Source organism: Manis pentadactyla, chromosome 9 (genome assembly GCF_030020395.1).
Source record: "Manis pentadactyla isolate mManPen7 chromosome 9, mManPen7.hap1, whole genome shotgun sequence".
NCBI lineage: Eukaryota > Metazoa > Chordata > Mammalia > Pholidota > Manidae > Manis > Manis pentadactyla.
In genome coordinates this window covers 76,336,422-76,361,226 of record NC_080027.1, presented here as the reverse complement: position 1 = coordinate 76,361,226, position 24,805 = coordinate 76,336,422, and the positions used below count along the sequence as shown (strand labels likewise).

The window sequence follows — 24,805 nt, the reverse complement described above, 5'->3', positions numbered from 1 at the left end:
TAGGGGGCGAGGTGCAGGCACCTGAAAGTGACAGGAGCTGAAAGCCTGGAAATGCATGTTCCAGGGAGAGGGTTTCCACAAAGCCAGCTGCGTCCCTCCCAGGCCCTCCTCCCAAACTGGCGCGGATTTCCTCCCCTTAATAGAACCGGCAGCAGTGTGCTTGGGGAAACTGACTCATTTTGAGAGCAGCAAGGCAACAAATAACCCCCAGGAAGCAGCATCCAGGTCTGATCAAGAGCCTGGAGATGGGAAGTGTACATTTCAATCCAGGCCTGGTGCAGTCATTTGAAGGTGGAAAGCGGTGACTACTGTAGGCCAGTTTCCCTCCCAGGGAATGGGGAATGGGAAGGAAAAAGAAGGGACAGTCCTGTCATAAAATGGTAGAAAGTTCTCAACTTAGTGACTGGTGCATGGCCTTTGAGCTCAAATCTGAAATTGAGGACTTACTATGTTTAGGTCTCAGAACAGCCTCTTTATGTCTCTGGCCCTCAGTTTCCCAATCTGGAAAGTGGATAGAATAACAGCATCCATCTCTCTGCCTTCATTTAGAGCAAGGGTCAGCAAATTTTTCTATGAAGGACTAAGTAGCAAATATTTTAGGCTTTTGGGGCCTTATAAACTCTGTTGCAACTACTCAAAGCTGTTGTTGTGAAGTGAAAGCAGCTATTATAAGTAGTAAATGAATAGGCATAGTTGTGTCCCAATAAAACTTTATTTACAAAACAAGCAGCGGGCCAGATTTGGCCCTGATTTCAACCCCTGCCTGACTCAGAGGATTACATGAGACAAACAAATGACAGCGAAAGTGCTTGGCACAAAATACCTGGTCGTTAAATGTTATTAATATCATCATCACTGGCATTATTGTTCTGCATTTGGCCATTTGGATCATCAGGAGATGCCTAGTAAGTACTTTTCCTCCTTTTCCTGCCTTTACCTACTTCAGTTAATTTCCAAAAAGGGCACTTGAATGGATTAATTCAAACCCCTGAAGTGGTTGCTGAATTCAGGTTCTCAAATTGCTTAGCATTTAAAAGCAAGGGCAGCTTGGATCCTGAGTGAAGTAACATCAATATGACTTCCTATTAAAAGTTTCTGTTGCCCTTCACAAGGGATTTCATTTGCAATATGGCATGGATTTCTCACTGTTCCTTGAAGGTGATTACAACCATTTTGCAGACAAGGAAATGAGCTTTGGTAAGACAGACTTGTGTGAAGTCATGCTGAGTTGGGGGCTGAGCTTGATCTCAGGGTGTATGGACTCCAAATCCAGTGCTTATTCCCCCACATTGTAGCTCTGCTGAGTATTGTTTCAGTCCTTGATGGAAATAATAAATTTGCTGGTTTAAACAGAAAGATTCTTTAAGTAAATAGTTTGAAGAATTTCTGGGAGAAACAGAATCAGGCTCGAGGTTGTGTGGAAGAACATACCCCATTGAAATGATAATGCTGGGTGCTCCGTTGCAGAGGCTGCTGGCATAGCACCACGGTGGCACCAGCGACACTGAGCACCTTTAAGATGCTTGTCCCTCTTGCAGTCTAACCTTGACAGTCCTCTGCCACTCTCAGAACCAATTCTGCATGGTGCCTCCTTCTTCACATTACACTTTTTCGAATACATGTCTTCAAGCGAGGGTCCTACTAGCTGTGCCTCGGCCACGTGTCTGGGCCCTCATTCCCAAGGAGCCTGAGAAAGTGAGTTACTGACTCTTCCTTGGGGAGGCAGAACTCAGAGGAGGGGAACTGCCCAAACCTAGGAAGGGTGTGCAAAAGGCACTGGGCCAACCCTACTTCTGAGTGTATATATAAATATACATATATAAATATACTCAAAAGAATTGAAAGCAGGGACTCAGAGAAACTTGTTTACCCACATCCGTAGCAGCATTAGTCACATGAGTCAAAAGGTGGAAACAACCAAATGTCTGTGTACAGACAAGTGGATAACAAAACGTGGCATATACACTACAATGGAATCTTAGCCTTAAAAAGGAAGGAACATGCGATACACACTACCATGTGGCTGAGCCCTGAAGACATTATGCTAAGTGAAAGAAGCCAGACACAAAAAGACAAATACTGTGTGACTCCACTTATGTGAGGTTCCTAGAGCAGTCAATTTATACATGCAGAAAGTACGTTGGTGTTTGCCAGGGGCTGGGAAAAAGGGGGAATGGGGAGTCACAGTTTAATGGGTATAGAGTCTCCAGTTTGGGATGACAACTCTCTGGAGATGGATGGTGGTGATGGTAGCACAGTTGTGTGAATAAACTTGCTGCCACTTAAAAAGGGATAAAACGGCAAATTATATGTTATGCACATTTTACCACAGAAAAAAGTGCTGGGCATGTTGGCTGTCCACCATAAGAACTAGGGTTTCATGTTCAAGAAGGGGAAATGCCATGACTAATTGCGGAAAAGCCGGCCGTTGTCTGAATCTCGGTGCTTGCTCCTTCCAGAAAGAAACTGCTGGTAGAGATTTGGATGGCAGCTCCTCAGCCTTGCTCCCTCCTGGTTCTAACAAGTAGGACAGGGGCCAGGCAAGCAATTAAGTGAAGTGGCTGGACGGGAGACAGGAAGGAGAGGCACGGACCGTGATGAACTGAAGACAGTGTTCCATCTGAACAGGGCAGCTGGTCTAACAAGAATGATGTGTGGGAAGGAAGCCTGGTGTTGCTGTATCTTCTGGTTCTTTAAAAGAAACCAGATATCCAGGTATTTAGGTGAAATTGTCCAAACTTTAATCACTGACAATAGATTCAAATAGAAAATAAGTAGTCTACAAACCGATTAAAATATATCTATGGGTTGAATACTACCCTTGGGCTGCTGGTGTACAAAATCAGTGTTTGACTATAGAGGCAAGGACCAAAGATAAAATAAAGATACCAATTTTAATAGTAAATGCAAGTATCCAGTAATTTCTCAAAGTAGATTTCTCTCCAGGAAAGACTGGTAAGAAAAACATATCTATTAACTAGAACCAAAATGCAAGTCTCCTCTTATGTCTGTTTCCCAAATATAAACTTTCAGATCTTCTAGCAGGGAACACTGGAGCTTCAGATTAAATTCTGAGGGCACTTAGCCATCCTGCTTACTCCCAGGAGCATGAGAGGTTTATCTTAACCAGGGAACAGGAGGAAGGAGAGAGAGGGACAAGGACAAGGACAGAGGGACAAAGGGGGAGGATGAAGGAGAGAGACCACATTCCCTTCCCAAGGCTGACGCTTCTGAATCGCTGACACTCTAGGTCATGGTTTGCAGTCTTCTCTGTGAGCTCACTCGCAGCACACTTTGGGGGTTAACGTGGAGGCTTCCGGTGCCTTGCAAACAAACAGTGGCTTCTCCACCCGTCCAAGGCTCAGGCTGGTGTCCTTAACTATAGCCTTCCAGGCCGTCATTTTGCCAGCTCTCCCCACACCACACTAAGCCCTGATTTCCATATTCAGTCCCTTATTCCTGTAATGCTTGTAGTGGCTTTGACTGATCCAGCTGATAAACCAGGCAAGCACAGACATCATTTTCATGAACGAGTCACTTAAGAGATTTAAGCCAAGTCAGCAAGTGGGGTCAAGACACTTTGCAGTCAGTCATTTCCTGGCAACTGATTCCAACTGAAGGGATGAGTTATTTAAGAAATTTATTTTTTACTTACAAGGAAGCCAGCCCCTTTCTTCTTTCTGTAATCTCTCTACAACTCTTTTTCCCTCTTTGAACGAGATGTCAGTTCCTCACCTCTGAACCGAGGGTACCACCATCTCCAAACAGAATCTGTGATCCTAAGAAGTTTCCAGGCATGTCTATATGCCCTTTAGCTGAGTCACAGACCAGTACACCAGGAACACACTCCAAGGTGAAGGTCTGGTTCAAGCTCCTTGGCAAAAGAGTCACACATCCTGCGGGGGGCGCCAAAAGAGCAGGCCCCCTGGCTGCCATGTGTTCAAGTAGTACCACCTCAATCTCTAGGTACTGTTTTGCACAGTCCGTGTGTTATTTTTAATTTCAAGGTGTTTCTTAAGTTGACTCACCTCCTGACCCACAGGTAACATTAGTTTTGGTCCAAAGCGAATTTCCATACCACACTTTTGAACACTGTCCCAAGTCCCCACATTCCACGTTTGTCTAGGAATCCCTCAACAGTATGTGGGTCGTAACTATCTTGGTCAAGAGGGTGCTCTGGAGTTTCCCTCTCTCAGGAGTCTCCATGTGGCCGCAGCTGAGGTCCCAAAGATGCAAAAGTAAGATACTAAGTGGATGTGGCTCCTGATGGCTCTCTGACGGGGAGGAGTGTTCCAGGTATCTGGAGTTGGTGTTCCAGGCAGTGGAAGTAGCAAGAGCAAAGGTCCCGAGATGGAAGAGTGTCTGCTAGGCTCAGGGGCCAGCCAGGGGGCCTGGGCTGCCGGAGCAGCGTGGGGCCGGGGGAGGGCAGTAGATAAGGTTAGACAGGTAAAGGCAGCCAATGGTGTGAGGTCCAGTGTGTGAGACCACGACTTTGACTCATCCTGAGTGACTTGAAAGTTATTGAGGGATTTTGAGAACAGGCTGAAGGGAGGCAATCTAGGATGAGAGCTTTGTGGGGTTGAGAAGGTGTCTTTGCAGAAGAGCCACAGTTGGACCTGACATGGAAATTTTCACTGATCATGGACTTTGAATCTGATTAGATGGGATGGTTGGGTTTCTTCTTTTGGGAGAAGCGAGTGTATTCAATATGTGAAAAAGACATGTGCAAACACATAATTCAGTGACTGGCACCAAAATCCACTTCCAGTTCTTCCAGGACACACAAGACAACCCACCCTCCCAGCCTCCCTCGCACGTATGTGGGGCTATGGGACTGACCAGGCTCGGGGCAGTGGAGTGAGTGGAGGGGTGTGAGCCGCTTCCAGGCTGGCCCATAAATGCCGCCCGTGTGCGCTCCTTCATGTGCTTTCTCCTCTGCGGACCAACCATGATGATTCGCCAGGACGAACCTGAGAGCCAAGGAAAGCCGGACAGTGCCTGGTTCCAGGACTTAGCATGAATCACTCTCCTCAGACCACAAACCCAAACCCAGCCCACATGAAGCATCTGTCATGTTAAAATAAACAAGCTTTCCCCACGGTCACATCTTCAAGCCCCAGATCTGATGACCAGCATGCCTGTGCAAAAGCTGCAGTGTGCCCCTGCACAGGTGGCTGGAGTATCTGCAGTCCATCACAGTCACTTGCCTTTTTCCCTCATACAGCACCACAGTGACGGCAGTGACGGCCCATCTTCTAAATGGACATGCTAGGGCCTGTGATACTAACGGAGGGTCACAACCACCTCCGTATTCCAATTGCACCAGCTATGGAATCCTTCAACATACATCAAATTTTGACATCCTGTCCTTTTTCTCATTTCACTATGGCATAAATTAACTGCAGAAGTCATGGCAGCTGTGACTGTCCATTCTTCATACCACCATAGAGAAGAGTAGATTAAGAACCATTCACACCAAGAGTAAGAATGAAACTGCAAATTTATTTGAAAGTATAAAAGTTAAAAAAGAAGCAACCAAAACCTAACCAAGAAACAAAAAGCAACCACACACAACCTTTCCAGTTTACATCAACTGTGAACATCAGACACTATTTATTAACCCTCCAGTTGCATTTTTAAAGCACTGTCAGTTTCAAAGTAGAGGGAGTTGAGTCAGGTAATAAGCTACCCATCGCAGTGAAACTATTTTAATGCTAAAATAAAAAGGACTCACGGATCTCATTTAAGAAAAGACGGCACAGATGGCTTTCTGGTTGATTTAGGCAACGTATAAAAAAAATATCCTGGTTGGAATGAGTTAAAAAATATTGCTGGCCACTTACTTGCCACCTTGAGTAGGGGAAAAATAAACCCTCAAGCCCCTGCAGCTGTGGTGTCCTATTTATATCTATTAAAAAACATTCATTAAAAAAATCCAATCTATAATAAAAATGTCCCTGTGTTTGTTTTAAAAAACAACATTAATAGGTTCCCCATATCTACTAAGACCATTTGTTGTGCCTAAGATTCCTGCAAGCAGAAAAGCGTGTGAGCTTAATTCACTGTACAATTAATTAAAATTAGACTCTTTTCCTCTATAAAGAACTTCCAGAGCACCAGGAAGAAGTAGGGGCCCATCAAAGGGAGAAGAAACAAAGCTATTCTGACTCACAGGAGATGAAATGCTCAGCCAGAGTTCCTACCACACTCTGGCTGCCATCAAAAGTTCTTTCGTTATTGGATTACTCAGAAAATAACTCAGTTATTTTAAAGACGAAAAGATGTAAGCAACTAGGTTTCTTTTTTTTACATAAAAAAAAAAAATCACCAAGTGGCTAGCTTTCCTGTAGCATACTTTGGATTTGATTTTTTAAAAAGTCTACAGAACAGGGTCATTGAATGTCGATTCCTTCCCCCTCCTGCAGGCTCCATTTAGATGAGCATCAAAGAGGCTACTGAACATGTCTTCAGCTATGGAAAAGTCCTGAATGGGTGAGAACTGCCTGGAGTGGCTCCACCTGGTTCCAGTTTTGTCCCCAGTCAGTGTGGTTCCCTGCCCAATAATGCCTCCATTTCTACCCATTATTTCCCCAGGGGGTGGGCTCTGGCTGGGCTCTGAGAAGGAGGAGAGCTAGCATGAACACAGAGACTGTGAACTGAGGGGCAAGGGGGTCCCTGTTTCTGAATCCTTCAAGAACTCGATAAATAATAACTCAAAGTGCAAGAACGCACAAAAGCCTGGCACACAGGTATGGAGTGACGTGTTATCAGGGTTTGGGGGACAGAGGCACCACCTCCTTTTGTGTCTTTCTTTGGACCTCATGAAAGGAAAAACAAACAAAACAGAGCTTTCCTATACACATATAAATAGTCCCTTAACTAGAAGGGAAAAACAAACACACCGTTTCAAATGCATTTCTAAGAGATTAAAATAAACAAAAAAAAGTCCAATGGCAAATCTTGACTCTAAAATGTTTACCGTCCATGTCTCTCAGAGAAGAAACTAGGGGAAGTTAGGAGAGGCCCAACCCCTAACCCTAACCCTAACCCTAACCCTAAAGTGGGGCGCTGGTGTTTGGGCCTTGGGAAGGGAAGTGTGTGCAGCACAGGGAGTCAGGAGCTCTGGTGAGAGGTACATGCATGTCAGAAACCAGTGTCTTCAAGTCTGGATGGTAAAGGACTTGCGGGTGTTCAGGGAGCACAGGAGGCTAGTGCTGATGCTGCAGGAACGGATAAGGCAGGCCGGGTGCGGCTCACAGGGACAAGGGCCAGAGCAGACTTCGGCCAGCTCAGGCTGGGCCCTCATCCCTTGGCCACGGGCAGGTCACAGCTGGGAGGGTGACGATCCAGAAGCTGGGAAAGGGGCTGTGGACCACAGCAGACCCAGGCTCTCAGCAGCTTGCATTTTAGGAGCTAAGAACTCAGAAAAAATTACAGCAGGGGCCTCCAAGCCTATCCAGGGATGAGATTGATGATACGTGCTGCCGGAGAAAACTCTCCAGCGAGGATTCTCAGACAAATTTTTTAAACCAGAATCTATTCAGAGTCAAGGGTGTCAGAGTCATTCAGGAAACCAAAAGGCCAGTGCCAACTGCTGATAGCTTTTCTTTGGCCACTGCCTCTGCTGGACTGAAGGCAATATACAGGATAGCACAAGACAGAATGTGATGCTCCCCTGCCCTCTTTCCAGTGGCCGTCTAGTGACAGCCTCCTGGCAGGATCGTCTAACCCCACGCACAAATGGAGCTGAAAGATAGCAGCCCACAGAGAATTTGGTCCCATGTCTTCTGCCATTCGGCACATCCAACACGGCACAGAAACACTGTTTTCTCAAGGACAGCTGAATACTGCTTTACCCTACCACCTGCAAACTTACGCCACCTGCTCGGTAAGATTTCAACAGCAACTGAAGAATGATGGGACTAGTGAGCTCAGGATCCTGGGCCCTGAAGGAAGAGTGCATCCCAGAACACATGCACAATACATCGTGTCAACCAAGAGGCCAGGAAGATGCCAGGTTGCCCTGTAAAGGACACCTCTGAAATTTGGGGGAAGGAGGGAATGGAGAGACAGCTGACATCCCAAATCACTCCCAGAAGCACCCAGAGGAGCTTCCCATGAGCTGCAAGTTGCCAGGATGGTAACAGGTCAGAGCAGATTAACCCATATGGACTTGGGAATAACCAAATTTTATACTTCTCCAGTGCCCTGGCTGGGCACGGAGTCCCTGGGTTCAGTGGTGCCCTCCTGTGGGCCAGGGTGCCCGGGGCCATGGCCGCTGTCTTCCACGCTCAGGAGGCTGCTGGCTGCCTGGGAGCTGGCGCTGTTGGCACTCCCCGCCCGGGACCGGTAAGGGGGCAGGTCAGCTTGGCTCAGAGACTCGGTGTCGGAAGAGTAGGGCGGTGGAGGAAGGTCGAACCACGCAGGTCTGCAATAGAGAAAGGATGGCGGGGGAAGGTGGGAGGAGAGGGTAGGGAAGAGAAGGTATTAGACGCCAAGGCAGGGCTGGCAATGCCAGCTTTGCCTGTGTCTGAGTGAATGCTAATGTGAGGAATGAGGTTTTCCCTCCGAGTGGAAAGGCGATCCAGAGACTAGGAAAACCAGCAGTCTGCAAGTGGACAAAGGGGATGGGAAGAGGTCAGTGTGCTCTGGCTGGCGAGTGTGGGGCAGTGCCAAACCACATCGTTTGGGCAGACTCAGAGCAAGGATGCCAAGCACTCCCTCGCCTTGTCCTGGGTGGTCTGCCAGCGACACTCAGCTCCATCAGCTAGGGGCCCTGTGGTCAAACGGTTGGCCTGGCATTGTGACTGAACCTCTGAGGGTGCACAGAATTTGAGGACTGTACTGACAGCCAACGGTTCCTGGCTTTGTGGACTTGGGTGAGAGGACATCTTCTCAATGACTCAATCTCCTTACCTGCAGAAGGGGATATGGATGACACCTTGTTTGCAATTAAATAACTTTTAACAGAAAATACATCTTATTTTTCAGGTCTCAGTTACTGTGAATCAGGCACCAGCCCATGTGCCTTACCTGTGTTACTTATGTAATGCTCACAAGAACACTAAATGGTAGGCATTACTTTTATGCCCATTGTACTGGGAAGGAAGCTGAGGCAAGGGGGTTCAACGACTTGCATAGAATCATAAATAACTAGTAAACAGCAGTGCTGCAATTTGCACCCATGTGTTCTGTCTCCAGATTCAGAGAGTTTCACCTTACTTGACCTGGATGGTCTAAATGAAAGGGTTATGAGTGGCAACTGAGGTTCTGGGCTCTTACACTTATTTGCAAAGATGTCCTTATGTACTGCCCTGTGAAGTTACATTTACTTTTTATGAGGAGGGTAAATGAAGAATAAATGATGTAAGAGCTGCCACCAGAGAGGTTCCAGGAGAGCCCAGGGAACACAGCCTGCCCGATGCCTCACCCCACGCAAGGCAAGTCCTGGACTCAGAGGAAGAGGGACACTAAGCAGGGGGCCAGCAGGGCAGGACCATCTTAGAACCAAAGGAGACTCAGAGAGCTCTGGTCTGGGGGCTTCCAAAGTGGGTTCTTCGGGATACCTTGGAGCTGGGTCACCAAAGGAGGAGAAGGCTGAGCAGGCAGGATGCAGGGCCCTGCCTGCTTCCACCACAGAACTCTGCCTTTTGACTTTATATTGACATGTTGGGGTTTCTTGTACAACTCCATTTGAAATGAGAGTCCTATTCTTTAATCAAGTTTAAGAGTGCTCTATTCTACCCCCTTTGTTTTATGGATGAAGTTAAGCAAGGAACTTATTCACATACTCATTCATTCAGAAAATATGAACCAAGCCTGTGGTAAATTACAGGGCACTGACCTATGGTAACAGGTGAGGCCCCAGTGCCAGTGAGAGGCCTGAACGTGTGTCACTGTGGCATTACCAGGGAGGAGCAGGGCTCTATCCCAGTCGGCCAGGATCTTGGCTTTATGTCCTCAGATGAGTAACTTAAAATCCCAGGGCCTCAGTTTCCTCACCTGTAAAACTGAGGCAAACACAGACCCTCTCTTAGTGAGTTCTCGAGAGGATTAAATGATAATGTGCGAATTGTTTACAAGGACTCAGTAAATGTCAGACGCTGCTGAATGCAGGGCCTTGGCAGGACCCAGGAAGCCAGGCATGTGCACATTTTCCACTCCCTGCACCGAACGACCTCCCGTGCCCCGGTGTCTCCCATCCAGCACACCTTTGGTCCAGCAGGGCCTCTGAGTAGGAGGGTGGGGAGCCCACCTCCGACGCGTTCTGCTCGGCCTGGCTGGCCACATACTGGATGCCGTTGTTGACATTGTAGGTGACATTGCAGTGGTGGGGGTGGTCCAGAACCACCAGGCGGGAGAGCAGCACCGGGTGCTGCAGACGGTGCACAGGTAGCGTCATGAGGTTGTTCCGCTTCCGCTGGTGATGCAAGACCAGAGCCAGCAGGGCCACCACCAGCACGAAGATGACGGAGCTGCCGATGATGGCGTAGGTGATGCTGGGGTAATACACGAGCTGGTTCTCTGACGTCACAAACACCTGCCCACTGCCTGGCTCTGGGAAACCCGAGGCGAGAGAAAAGGAGAGGGGTTACTACTTTAGCTCACCCTTCAGTTTCAAAGTCACTCCCAGTTGGGCATGCATATGCTCACAGCAGCACAGTTCACAATAGCCTAAAAGGGCAAACCACCCAAATGTCCATTGACTGGTGAATGGATACACAGAACGTGGGCCATCTAGACAACAGAATATTATTTGGCCATAAGAAGTACTGATCCATGCTATAACAGGGATAAATCTAAAAACATTATGCTAAGCAAGATAAGAAGAGCACGGAAGACCAAATATTGTATGATTCCATTTATATGAAACATCCAGGAAAGGCAACTTTATGGAGACAGAAAGTTGACTCACAGTTGTCTGGGGCTGGCGCTGGGAACAGGGATTCGCTGGCAATGGGCATGGGATCTCGGAGTGATGGGAATGTTCTAAATCTGGATATGTGATGGCTGCACAGATTAAGTTTACAAAAGCTCATTGTATTATACACTTGAAATGGGCAAACTCTATGTTATATAGATTATACCTTAATGAAGTTGTTTAAAAAGAAAATCAGCCTTAGGAATATATCCAGGGCACAGGAGTGATAGTTCCTGTGGCAGAAATCAGTTTTTCACTGGAAATGCATCATATACATGAGGAACACTGGTTGCTGTGTCTGGGGCTCATTATGTCTGTAGACCTCTTATTTTATACCAGGCCCCATGCCAAGCTTTCAAAATAGCCGGCACAGCACAGGCTAAAATCAAGGATTCTGGAGTCAGATGAGGCTCAAATGTTGGCCTCTCAACTTACTGGCTGTGTGCCCTTTGGAAAGTGGTCAACCTCTCTGTGTTGTAAATTCCTCATATGTAAAGGAAGGATGGTAACAGACTCCACCTCACTGGGCTGTTGTGAGCATACAATGAGTGAATAAGCATCAAGCATTTGGAACAACAGTTGACACACTGTGCTATGTAGGGGCATGTTCAAGACGTACAAATACATGCTTGTCATTATCTACTTGCCTCTCCATGAAGTAGGTGCTATAATTGCTTTGTTTTTAAGATGAGGAAAGTAAAGCTTGGAGAGCTTGGGTCCCCTACTGGTGTCCCAGGCTTAGGAGGTAAGGAGCCCTGCATGATTTGGGCCCAGTGTTCCTTGTCCCTAACATTCTGTCTTGCAGCCCACTAGGCGATCTGTAGACATTCCCTCAGAGGCATCAGGCAAAGGTTTGGCATGCATTGCACCCCTGCAGGTTGCCCAGTGCCTCTTCTGCACATGTACCAACAAGCCACCTTCAAATACTCGGGGCTTCCCAGTCAGCTGGTACACGGAGCAACCACAGGCTTCAGGCTGGCACAGACACCCAGAGGGGCCCCTTCTCATAGAAAGCTGGGGACCCCTTATGTTTGCCAAAAAGCCACACCTGACCACTGTTGTGGTCCACCTGGAAGAATAAGCTACATGCAGCCCATATAAGCAAACCTGGTGGCCACACCCTGTGCCTGTTCAACCCCACATGGTGAGGAGGTTTTAGTGGGTCCACAGAAGCCAGAATGTGGAACAAACTACCAACAGCACATGTGCACATTTTCCACTCCCCACACTGGACGACCTCCCATGCCCCAGTGTCTCCCATCCAGCACACCTTTGGTCCAGCAGGACCTCTGAGTAGGAGGGCGGGGAGTCCACCTCCAATGTGTTCTGCTCAGCCTGGCTGGCCACATACTGGATCCTGTTGTTGACGTTGTAGGTGACCACTGGCTGCTTGGGCCCCGTGTCTGGAGCTGGGCTAAGCTAAGCTCACTAATACCACATCACTAGAGGTGCCCCCGGCTGTTCATCACTGTGTCTGCATGTGCAGGATGGCACCTGGCATGGGGTGGCACTTACCAAAGAACTAAATACAATTCAATGAAAGAGAAACCTGTGTATTTACACACCCTTGTGAAGGAGGTGCTATTATTATTTATTATTCCTATTTTCCAAATGAGCAAATTGACTCAGAGGTGAACTACTTCTAAGAAGTAAGCAGAAGAGTCAGGACTAGAACCCAGACATTTCTCCTTCATGAAACCACATGCTGTGAAGCACACTATCTTCTCTCCTTTCCAGATACAGCTATTTCTTGATTACCCAAATAATCCTAGTCTGAGACACATGAAGACCTTCCCCCTCAAGCTCCTGGCTTTGTGTTAATTTTCTTCCCAGCCACACTACAACATGGACCAAAATACATTACATTCCCGTTATCCATGGTACAGAAAGGAGCAAGTAAGATTCCAGACAGAAGGCAGAGGCTCGCTGCAGGTGGGTAGGAGAGGAAGGCAGTTTTGGATTTTTCTGGAGACAATTAGCTGTCACTCAGGGGTTCCCCTGGAGTACTGTCTGTTCTCAGTTCAAATAAAGTCTGCGTGGGGGCTTGTGTGTGTGTATGGTTCCAAATTCAGGCTTGAAATAAAATATCCTCTTTATTTTGTTATTGCTGACACAGAGCTGATGGGTTGAATGCTGGGGCCATCACTTCTAGTTATTGCTCAAATAAGTTATTTAACTTTTATGAGCCTCCGTTGCCTTGTCTTTAAACTGGTGCTGGTTCTGGGTAAGTAAGAGTAGCATGTTCTTGGATTACTGGGAGATAAAATATGATACGTGGTGTACACAAAGTGCTGAGCAAAGTGCCTGGCCCTCAGTTACACTAGTGCTTTCTGATTTTTTACTGTGGTAAAATATCTATGTAACATAAAAGTTACCATTTTAGCTCTTTTTAAGCATACACTCACTGGCAGTAAGAACATTCACACTGTTGTGGAACCATCCATCTTCAGATTTCTTCATCATCCCCAATTGGTTAGTGCTAATTCTTATGTTCACCCTTCTTCCCGTTCTCCTCACCAACTTCTCTGGACCAGAGGTGGAGGCTGGAAAAATCCCCCACTGCGGGGTGGAACGGACAAGAGGATGAGGGTTGAGTGAGTTCCTTCCTGTAAAACGTGTTTCTTGAAAGAGGAAAGTGGATGGGTTTTCACACAAAACAAATGGGTCCAGAGATTTAAAAACACTGACTTCCGTGTAACCACTTGAGGTCTTAAGAATACAAGTGGAAACTCTTTAAAATGAATGGAATGTAAAATGATTGCAGATCTTAACAGTCTCATTTATGTCTTCAAAAGCAGGCTCTCCCCAGATCTGCCCACTTTGGCAGGCGAGAAGCAGCAATCACATTTGCTCGAGAAATTATGATGTTACATAACTCAGTAGTGCCTCATCTCATTTTTGCTCTGTGTGTAAAATGTCATCTTCTATTAATTCATTAACTAGACTCACTTTTCTTAAGAGCTTAATGAGCCCAATGGCCAAATTACTAATATCAGAGTTGCCTGGGACCTGACTTGCAAGTGCATAATCCATGGTTAATGAAGTTTCCATTCATTCTGGCTGTCCCTCAAGCTAATGCCTTCATGCTCCACTGTCAAACAGCTTGAATTCCTGTCCTTATCTGCTGCTTCTACTGCATTAATTCCAGGCAATCTGGTCCCTACCCAGAGACCGCTGTTCCGGCAAAACTGCTTTTGCTCCCGCTGCTGCCTTCGGAGGAGCAGGCTGTGTTCTGCACAACTCCAGGGGAGCTCCTCACCACGGAGTCCAAACAGATTTGTTAGTTATCACAGGTTTCCTAGCAGATGGCAGTCAAGTGTCCTGAGGAGGAGTGTCTTTTTCTAACTCACACAGAAGGGCCGTCTGGACTGACCGAGGGACGAAGGCAGCTGCCACCTGTGACTTGTTCCTTTGCTTCTACAAAATACCCTCCTCCTGATGCAAGTTAAATTTCCTCCCGAGTACCATTTCCACCTCAGACTGGCAAAGTCTGATTTCACATTTTGCTGCCACGTCTTGGGGAAACAGGTATAATTATTCATGCATGGCTAGTGGGAGGGTAAATTGGAACAATCTGGGGTGGTGACAGGATTAACAATATGTATCAAAATTAAAACTGTACATACCCTGTGACCAACTTTTCACTTTTAAGAATCTAACATATATTCACACAAATGAGAAATAACTTTTGAATGCAAGTATTCATTGAAGCATTGTTCGTAATAGCAAATACATCAGAAATGATCTCAATGTCTATCAGTTGCAGCCTGGCTGAAAAATCATTGTGCATCCACATGGTAACACACCTATTTAAAAAATGAGGGCAGCTTTACATACACCGATGTGGAACCATCTGAAAGGTATCTTGGTAAGTGAAAAAAGCACAGTTCAGCAGAGAACATATGGAATGTTTCTAGAAGGACATGGAGAGCTGGTAACAGTGGGAGCTCCTAGAGGGGGTAACAGGGGTGATAGGGAGACTTACTTTTCATTGTTTACTTCTTTCTACTATCTGTAGTGTGCTGTCCATCGTGGTGCATCTTGGGTTCATTATTATTTTCCTCCCTTTTCTCTCTGTAATGTGGGGGCTCCTTAGGGCACATGCCCTACTGTCACTCACTCAAGACCCCCCACTGACTGGCCACTCCTTGAGAATGGCACCAAGACTCTCAGCCTCGCCTCTGGAGTCCAGAATTCCTGTCCAGAGTGATTCTCACCACTCCTCTGAAAAATCAACTCCTGTGTGCCTTTTACAAAAATTTAGTTATGAAGTTTATTTTTCTCCAGATTAAATATTTTTAAAAGTAGGTATACTGAGATATAATTCATACACAATAAAACGTACCCTTTTAAAATGCACACTTAGATAAGTTCAAACAAGATGAAAGAGCTGCATAATCACAAACAAGATAGAGAACTTTTCCATCCCTCCCCAAAAGGTCTCTCCTTTGCAGCCAGCTCCTCCCCTCACTCACAGCCAGGAGAAACCATGGATCTGTTTTCTGCCCAAATCGACTCATCTTTCCCAGGAAGTCATATAAGTGGAATCATACAGTATGTAGCCTATTGTGTCTGGCTCCTTTCACTTGGTTTAATTCTTTTGAGATTCCTCCATGTTGCTATGAGCGTAAATATTTCATTCCTTTAGCTTGTTGTATGGATGTACTGGGGTTTGTTTATCCACCTACCAGTTGAGAACAGGAATTGGGTTGTTTCCAGTTTCTGGAAGGCAGGTCTGTGTGCTGACATGTGTTTTCTTAATTTCTTGGGTATACACCAAGAGGTAAGGCTGCTGGGTTGCATACAAAGTATATGCTTATAAGTAATTGTCACCCTGTTCTTCAGGGTGGCTATAGGATTTTGCCTTTCCCCAGTTGCTCTGCATCCTCACCAGCACTTAATGTGGCTAGTCTTTTTAATTTGAGCCACTACAGTAGGTGGGTAGTGGTATCTCACTGAGGTTTTAAGTTGCAATTCCCATTAAGTAATGATACTGAGCACTGGCTAATGTGCTGATTTGCTATCCATATATCTTCTGTGTAAATCTCTTGCCCATTTTAAAATTCAGTTGTTTGACTACTTATATTGAACAGTAGGAGTCCTTTATATGTTCTGGAATACAAGTTTTTTTCCAGAAACGTGTTTTGCAAATACATGTGGCTTATCTTTTCATATACTTTCCAGGGTCTCTTTGAATATGTATTTCAAAAGTTTTTTTATCCAGTCTATTGTATTAATTATTTTTGTGTGTGTGTTTTGTATTCTATCCAAGAAATCTTTGCCTAGAAGTTTTATAGCCTTATCCCTTACATTTACGTCTATGATCCATTCCAAGTTAATTTTTGTTTATGGTATAAGGTGAAGTTCAATGTTCTTTTTCTCTCCCTTTGTATAACCAATTGTTCCGGCACCATTTGCTGAAAAGCTTACCCTTTCCTGTTGAATTACCTTGGCACCTTTGTTGAAAATCAATTGACCGTACAAGTCTGTGTCTATTTCTAGATTCTCTATTCTGTTTGACTGAGCTATATACCAGGCCTTATGCCAGTAAATGTGTTGACAGCTATAGCTTTGTAAAAGTCTCAAATCAGATAGTGTGAGTCCTGCATGCCTTTTTTTTCCTTCCAAATAAAACTTTATTTTTTATTACAAAAGTCCATTAAAATTAAAAGTAAAACGGAAATGTTTAAGACCGCCACTCCCCAAACTACTAGAAAAAAGCAGTTAACAGTTTGGTGTAGACTAGAGGTTGAAAGCTTTTTTTGCCAAGGACTTGATAGTAAGCACTTTATGTTTTGTGGTCAATACAGTTTGAGTCACAACTACTCAACTCTACTGTTGTAGCACAAAATCATAGACAATATATTAGGAACTGAGTACAGTGTATCCCAATCAAACCTTATTTACGAAAACAGGCAGGTAGTTCTATTTGGCCCACTGGCTGTAGTTTCTCGAGCCACAGTTTAGATCCTTCAAAACTACTCTCTATGCCTGTCCACACACACGTACTTTTCTTCAGGTTGTACAGACATTTCTGTATTTCTTAGGGTGGACTCCCAGATGCTAGTCATTTCCCTGGCCATCTTATCTCCTGGGTTTGAACATTTCAGGTGTCTTGAATGCCTTCCTTTTCTCTGTGCACATGGAACCACCATGTGTGATCAATTTCTGCTGGGCAGTGTTTCTCCAGTCTCCGCTTCTGGTCCATGTTTGCAGGGCTGCATCCAGGCACAGGCCAGAAAGTGAAAACCTCAATGTGGGTCTTACCATCTCTAGTCTTGTTGTCCTCTAATCCTTCTGCAATATTCCCATCAGTTTCTGTTGCTGGGTAATTCTTATAAAATTCTGGACAGCCAAAGACCCTCAATGGCTCACATCACTCTCCTTGGCCAGGTACACAGACAGTCTTCCCTGTCCAGGCTTTCTAACACCCACCTCAGTGGGTATGGGGAAAGAAGTCCAGAGCTTACTGCTCTTGCAATGGGGTCCCTTCTTCAGTAACTCCAATGTAGACTCAATCTTAGACTCTAATACATTCTGAAGTGTTTTCTGTGAGATGGCAAGAGGTATTTCATGAAAAAAGGTCCCTTGATCAAACAGATATGAGAAAAACTGGATTAGACAAATTAAAACACATTCTTTATAGCTGGTCAGAGTGCAAGCTCTGGGACCAAACTGTCTAGATTCAATCCTCGGCTCTGTCACTTTCTAGCTGTGTGACCTAGGAAAAGTTATATCACCTCTCTGTTCCTCAAAACTCTCATCTGTGAAACAGGATAATAGTAGCATCAACCTCATAGAGTTGTTTTATGGCTAAAAGGAGAAAATAAATTTTAAAAAGGTTTAGAACCATGTCCGGCACATGGTAAATAGTCAACAAACCCTTCTCATTATTACTAGTATCATTACAGGCGTTTTCAGAGCCTTTACTAGGCAAACGTTCCTTGTGATGCTTCACAAGAGAATGTGGTCACTTCAGCGTCAGTGGTACGCTGAGATGGACAGAACACACATCACATTCTGAATAATCATATTCCCAACATGTTATCGGGAAGGAGCCTGTCACTGGAGCTGCCCACTTAGGAGGTGGAAGCTGAGAAGTGACTGCTTTAGTCACCCACCCATCTGGGCAGCAGTTGCCCCTCTCCCTTGATCCAGGCCATAGCCGGTTAAGGTTCGGCATCACCATCCCTGACTGAAGCTTGCCAAGCTCTATGCGGCAGCCTGAGTGTGAATGAGAGGTGCCATCGGGAGGGCTGTATGACACCCTGCCACCTGGACACCTGACAAGACCGGGCAGGCAGGCCATGGTCCTGTTCAAATGCGCCTGGAGCCCAAGGCTGCCCTGAGTCTGTGCTCTGGGATCTGCGAGTCCGTCAGGGCCCCTGCATGTTCGGTTGGTTCATCAGGGCTGCATCTGCCCCTTAAACCTTATCACCCAAGGAAGAGCTGAGTATGCATACTAGAAGCTTCCGAGTACAGAAAATTCTGAATAATTTAGGGGAAAGGGCTGATAAAAGAAGCATTACAAGTGGGGCTCCCAAGGGTGAGCTTTATTGCTCATGAACACATTCATAGTTTCCACAGATTTCAGAAAAGAACACAACCACCTGGGCCCCCACAGCCCAGAGGGAAGGGCTATCCTCTTTGTACATACTGGGGTCATGTGCCTGGCCCCAGCGCCGGCAGGACAAAGCCTCCCCAAAGGGGAGCACAAGCCACACCTGATCCCAATCAGGACACCGCTCCCTGGCCCCCGGCCAGTCCTGACGCTGGCCCCGGTGCCTGTGTCTGTATCCCTCACCGCTGCCGCCCCGTCCCAACCCACCTCCACCTGCTCCCCACTTGCTCTCTAGTCTTTTCCCTCTAGTTACACAGTGTTCCCTCTGAAACCTAAATGTCTTTTTTCATGTCATCCCTCTGCTCAAGACCTCCCAGTGGCTTCCCACATACTCAGTATAAAGTGTGAAGTCTTCACCATGGCCTCCCAGGCCCACAATAATCTTGCCCCTGTCACCACTCTGACCTCACTCCCACCCCTCCCTGGCTCCTGCTGCTGTGGACTCACCGACCTCCCTGCTGTGGATAGAACACACTAAGCATGTGCCTGCTCCAGGGCCTTTGACCCTCCCTGGGCATCTCCACCACTCTCACCCTATCCCACTTAAGTCTCCACTCCCAGGTATGTGTTAGTGGGAATACTTCCTGGGCCACCACAATCCCTCTCCATCCCCTCCCCAGGCCTTGTCACTGCCTGTCATTGTTCACTGTATGGAATCATCTCGTAGTGGGATTCCACTGTCACTGTGTGCCCAGCGCCCAAGGTGATGCCCAGTCACGTCTGTTGGGGAAGAGGGCAGAGGGTCTCTGAGTCATGGTCTCAGGGTGCTGTACTCCTGCCAGACGCACTTGCATCTTTCACATGGGCCTGAGTGGCTTATGCACCCAGTGCTTCATGGCTGTGATTTCATTTAACCTAAGGGGTAATAAAAGTAAGTTGCAGAAAAGAAGGGTCATATTTCCCTAGTCACACAGCCAGGAAGCTGACAGAGCTGAGAACTGAGCCCAGGTCGGTCCGACCAACCCACAGACATACACATGGTAGGAGGACAGGTCCCACTCAAGCCTGTTGAGATGATCTGCTCCAGGCAATGTGAAACCACCCCTGTGGCTGAAATATTCATATTGTTGTTTGGTGGGCAGCGGCCTGAGCTCGGGATTGTAAAGATGACACGTTTGGTGTACAAAAACAGTCTCATCCTTCTAAAATCTTCCTTCTCAAAAATTAGATGGGGGCAACATAACCCTTTCCCGAATCACCTCACAGGGTTGGATGTGTGGAGCCTGTGCACATGGCCTCCTCTCCCAGAGGGGTCAAGATGGTGCCCTGGTCCAAGCTGGCCCAGGTCACAAGAGGCCAATCCAGTGGGGACCTGACCTGGCTCTGCCCCTGCTAACAACCCTCCCTGAACTTTCTACTTCCCAAGGGTAAAGTCCCAAGCCCTCATTAGGAGAGCTGGCCCTTCCGCTTGGCTCCTCCCCTCCTCTGCTCTTCTCTCTTCCTGCTTCCCTCTCTACCTCCCTTGGGCTGGCCACACCAGCCTACGATAAGGTACTCACGGTTCTTCAGTGTCACCGAGAACCTTCCTGCCTAGCACCTACTTCCCATAAAAGCTGGGTCCCACAGCCTCCTAGTTTAAAAGAGGTCACTGAAAGCGTGCAGTGAAGGAGCAGTGGGAAACCACCCCAGCCTCAGGCCTGGAGGGTGAGGATGTGACTCCCACATCAGGTGAGGCCTGACAGCAGCTGAGGCCTTTGCTGGAGGAATGCAACCGCTGCCAACCTGTGGCCTCCCAGCCAGCCAGCAGAGGAACAAATACTCTGACCTTTTCCTCCTCCCACCCTGCAACCTCCTGCTGGTGCTACTTCTGGCCAAACCCACCTGGAAGCCAGAGGGTAAGAAGGCCCAGCTGATGTGGCCCAGGAAGGGTGGCAGTGCACGTGGGGAGGAGAAGCATGGAGACCGGCTGGAGAGGGCCAACTGAGAGCTTCGAGTGCAGGGCTCCCTCCTGCTCTGCTGTGACCTTTGCCCGCCTGCCTTCCCTGGATCAGCTGGGCTAATCCTACCTTCCTCCCAGGCTTTCTCAGAGGCTACCTCTTGCAAGAAGCCTTTCACTGTCTCCTCTGTTGGGAGGAGACAATTCCTTTGTGCTCTTGTGACATGCTGTTCTTCCTTCTGCTAGACCCTAAGGATATCTTGTTTTATACCATGATTAACAACAAGCTGCAGGAGGTGTGGATTAAATGGTACCACCTGCTGCCCTTTGGGGCCCAGTGCTGACCGGCACTGCCCGGCTGTGCTCAGGGGTGTCCTCAGGGAAGCACCTTCCTTCAGTGTTGGTACCCATGCCCACCTCACCCTGATGTGGAAATCAGTGAAAACCACCCAAATGAGAAAAGCAAAGCCTATTTATTCAGAGCTTGCAGCAACAAGGGAGTCAGCCACCACCACCTGCGCTTTGGCAGAGACTCAAAGGAGGCAGAGGAGTGGGGAAAAGGGAAGACTTTAAGGGCGCTCTGATTACAGGCTGCTCTGTGGGGAAGCAGGAGGCGAGCTAATGAGAAGCAGGCATCCAGTATGGTCAGTTAGGAGAGCCTATTTGGCTTTTTCTGGTTGGTCCTAAGCTGGAAGTGGGGCAAAAACTGGGGAAGCTGTCAGTTATTAGTCAAGTCTTGGATGTTTCTGGCCCATGACTACAGGGGTTATTTTTTGGCTTCATAGCAATTACTGTAAACAATGTGTTGGCTTCCTGGGCTGGTTGCTGGAGACTGTGGGTCAGAATTTTGCTTTTCCAGATGCTCTGGCCATTGTCCATCTGATATGCAATCTCTCACTGACTATCCAACCCATGTCTGCATGTCTGGCTCAAATCCTACTTCTGCTTGAGTTCCTGTGATACCCTGGGAGTCTAACACTCAGTGTCCTCATCTGGAAGGTAGGGGCAATAAACACCCACCTTGCAGAGTCACTGAGAGGCTTAGAGCTAATACAGGTGACGTCCCTGTCATGGAGTGGTAAACCTGCATAAACAGCTGCTAATACTATCATGTCTATTCACTAGGTAAGTAGGTTAAGTTTGAATGAGGATAGGTCCATCCAATTAAAAAGAGGCTGTGTGCATGGTAGTTAGGCTATATTTGGGAGTTTGGCTGAGAGTTCTGGTTTTGCCAAAGACCACATGAATGACTTTGGGCAATTTACTGCCCCTTTGTAAGCTTCACCTGTGAAAGTGGGATTCAAAACCCGTACCCACCACAGAGCTGATGTGAACATTGAAGGCTAATGTTTTAAATTTGCACTGAGTGACCAGCTGTGAGCTTGCTTCGGACTTTCTTTCATCTGTGCAAAGACTGATCCCTTTGCACCCCGTTCCTAGGGCCTCCTAAGTGCTGACTGGGAAGAGGCAAGGCTGCCGGGGGAAGACCGGAGGAACAGCTGGGGCTTAAGGGACACAGAGACTGTGGTCTTCTGAGGGTTGTGCTAGGAACTGCAGTAGGACAGCTGGCTGGGGGCACAGGACTCAGTGTGGGGGATTCTGGAACCAAAAGAGTAGACACCTGACCATGGAGGAGCTCAGGCGTGGGAGAGGCCCCAGGGGCCCACTTCCCGCCAGCACTCACCCTAGAGTGCCATGTTCTCCCCAGCAAGAAAGCTTCCAGGAACTGGCCTGGCTGTCGTAAACCAAGGGCATCCCCACAGCCACCCTGACTTTCCTGTTCAGAAAAAACATCCTGTGGGGCTGCAGTGCCTTTGTGGATCCCCATTCCAAGCACATCTTCTGTCCCAATTTAGATTAGGATTGAAAAGTTTAATTTAAAGGACAGATCAGCAAATGACTGACTGAATCAAAAGAGAACTATGAAAACGCCACTGAACCATTACCATGGCAACTCAAGTTTCTAAAATTAACCAAGAGGAGGGTGATGGGAAAATCCATCCTGCCAGCTGCCCAGCATTGGATGGACCACAGTAGGCACAGTCCTGGCCTGAGCCAGAGGGAAATTAGGGAGGGGACCCATTTGCCGGGAGGGAACTAGGACTCTAGGACCATCCAGACCACCATAAGCACAAAATTGAAGCCAAAATGAGACAGACAGGAGAGGAGTAAGACATGAAAAGATTCTAAGCCTGAAGACCCTGAGGCAGACATCTCCTGGGAGTTGTCCGCTGTTCTTATTCCAAGAGACCAAAGGGGTTCTCGCCCTGCCACCGCTCACAGACACCCACCCTTGGGCAAAGGGGATGTCTTGCCAATGGGTTTCAGCCCCAGACAAGTTCACTATGGATTCAATGTGACCAAAGAAATCGACAGCAAAACGTTCTTTGGGGTGAAAAGGTTTATTACCCAATTGTTCTCCAGGTGGAAGGTCCAACACTAGCATCTCTCTCTCCGCCCAGAGCACTGGACCGAGCTGTCTATATAGTGCAATAATAGCTTATTGCCTAAAGGTGTGGAAGCGGTAGCCTAGCAACAGGCCAGTTACATCATCAGGTGGTTTAAGTTCAGTGAGGATCCTGGCCATAGGAAGCCCAACTTCCCCACAGGAGACAATGCATCAGTGAAAGGTCCTGCAACTGAAAATGCCAACTGTTCCCAGTGGCCCCCAATTCACAAGCTGCTTGCAGCGAGGAGCTCTTGCTGGTATGGAGGAAGCCCCTGCGGCTCTCAGAGCTCTTTGAAGCCTGCTAAGAGCTACACACCCTCAGAGCTTGTCTGCCTCTGATAAGGAAGGGCACCATTGATGACCCAGGGAGTTAGGTGGTGAATGGCCTCTTTGCTAAGAAACTGGCCAGGGCAGTTACAGAATTGGCTGGAGGGTAAAGAACTTAATTGGCTATTTAAGATAGAAAAAGGCACTTTTTAACAAGAATTCAGATTGCTACCAAAACTCAGCAGTGAGGGTAATTGGGAGTTAGGGCCTGGGTGGCCTTTTTAGAACTCTGCTCAATTGTGTAATGGCTTAAAAAATGTCAACAGATGAGTGGAAGGGGGAGTAGTAGCTCCCTGTCACTTCTCTACTGCAGACCACAAGAAGCAAGAGCCAACAGGAGCCGCGTGGGAGGGGTATGTGTTTTGGTAATGCACTCGAGTATTAGGGCCCATGTTCAAACCATTCTGTCAAAGGGCAGATTGCCAGGGCACCTCATCCTGCACAGAGTGGCTTCAGCTGACCGAGGCTCTTGCGTGTAACATCCTGGGCTGCTCCCGCAAGAACTCGCTTAAAATGAATATATATGCCTCCTGGAATTTGCTGAATAAAGACGGTTATACAGAATTACTATTTCTATTGCTTACTGTTATAAATATATACGTATATAAATATATTTACATGGAGTGTTTGGTGGAAGCTACCAAATTAAACGCTTAGCAGACATTCTTTGCACTCGATGGTCAGTTGGTTTCTGGTTGGGGACCAAGGCTTGGTGAGTTACAATACAATGGCCTACTGAGCCTGCAGTGTCAGCGGGCTGGAGCGCAACATGCTAACTTAGGTGGGGTGCAGTAAGCAGCGATGCTTCGATCAGACTGTGTGAGTGCTGTATCATCGCACACAAACAGCAGTGCAGGGAAAGCTAACCCTAAATACTGGAAGAGGACAATTCTACCTGAGGCATGCTGTTGTCACTGCAAATAAAATCTCATTAGTGGGGACTGAGAAAACAAAGATCATCAAGTATCTATTATGGTCCCATAGTGGCATCCCACCCACCCACCCTAAAGCTGGAGCATCAGCCCTGGTTCCTGCCTTTACTTTGCCTTCATGTCCAACTCATAACCAGGGGTACATCCTTCTAGCTCCAAATTTGGGGGCAAATTACCATCATCAGTTGCATGGACTGCCACATGAACTTCCTAGCTTGCCTCCCAATTTCCAGTCTTGCTCCTCTCCAATCCATTCTCCACAAAGCATCCAGAAAGCTCTTTTTAGGAAGTAAATAAAGTAGCTGCTTACTTGTACTCAAAATCCAACCTTCTCACAGTGGCCCAGAGAGACCTCTCTGATCTGGTCCTCAACCTTCTACAACCTGATCTTGAGCCATTTGCCTTCTAGCACCCCATGTTCTAGCCCAATAAATAAAGTTTTATTGGAACACAGCCATAGCTGTTCATTTACATACCGTCCACACCTGCTTTTCTGCTGCAATGGCTGAGTTACATAGTTTTGATGAGACTCAGGCTCACAAAGCCTACAAGACTGACTGTATGGCCCACACGGGTCTAATTTGACTCTGTGAGCAAACACTGTAATAAGCAGTGAGCTAAGAGGTATATTAACTGCTTTTACCCAGCTTACCATCTTTTTGGCAAGTTACCCTAATAC

The 24,805-nt window shown here is 47.1% G+C and overlaps 1 protein-coding gene across 3 annotated transcripts in view; it reads right to left on the bottom strand.

The window, feature by feature from the left end:
• Window positions 1–5,482: 5,482 nt before the first annotated feature.
• LDLRAD3 (low density lipoprotein receptor class A domain containing 3) overlaps window positions 5,483–24,805 on the bottom strand; it is a 244,904-nt gene continuing 225,581 nt past the window's right edge. For all 3 annotated transcript variants that reach the window (XM_036891668.2, XM_036891669.2, XM_036891670.2), the window contains exons 5-6: window positions 10,212–10,557; window positions 5,483–8,428 (exon numbers count right to left, since the gene is read on the bottom strand). In XM_036891668.2, coding sequence (XP_036747563.1) covers window positions 8,191–8,428; window positions 10,212–10,557 — 584 coding nt within the window. In that variant the 3' untranslated portion in view covers window positions 5,483–8,190. The remainder of the gene's footprint in view (window positions 8,429–10,211; window positions 10,558–24,805) is intronic.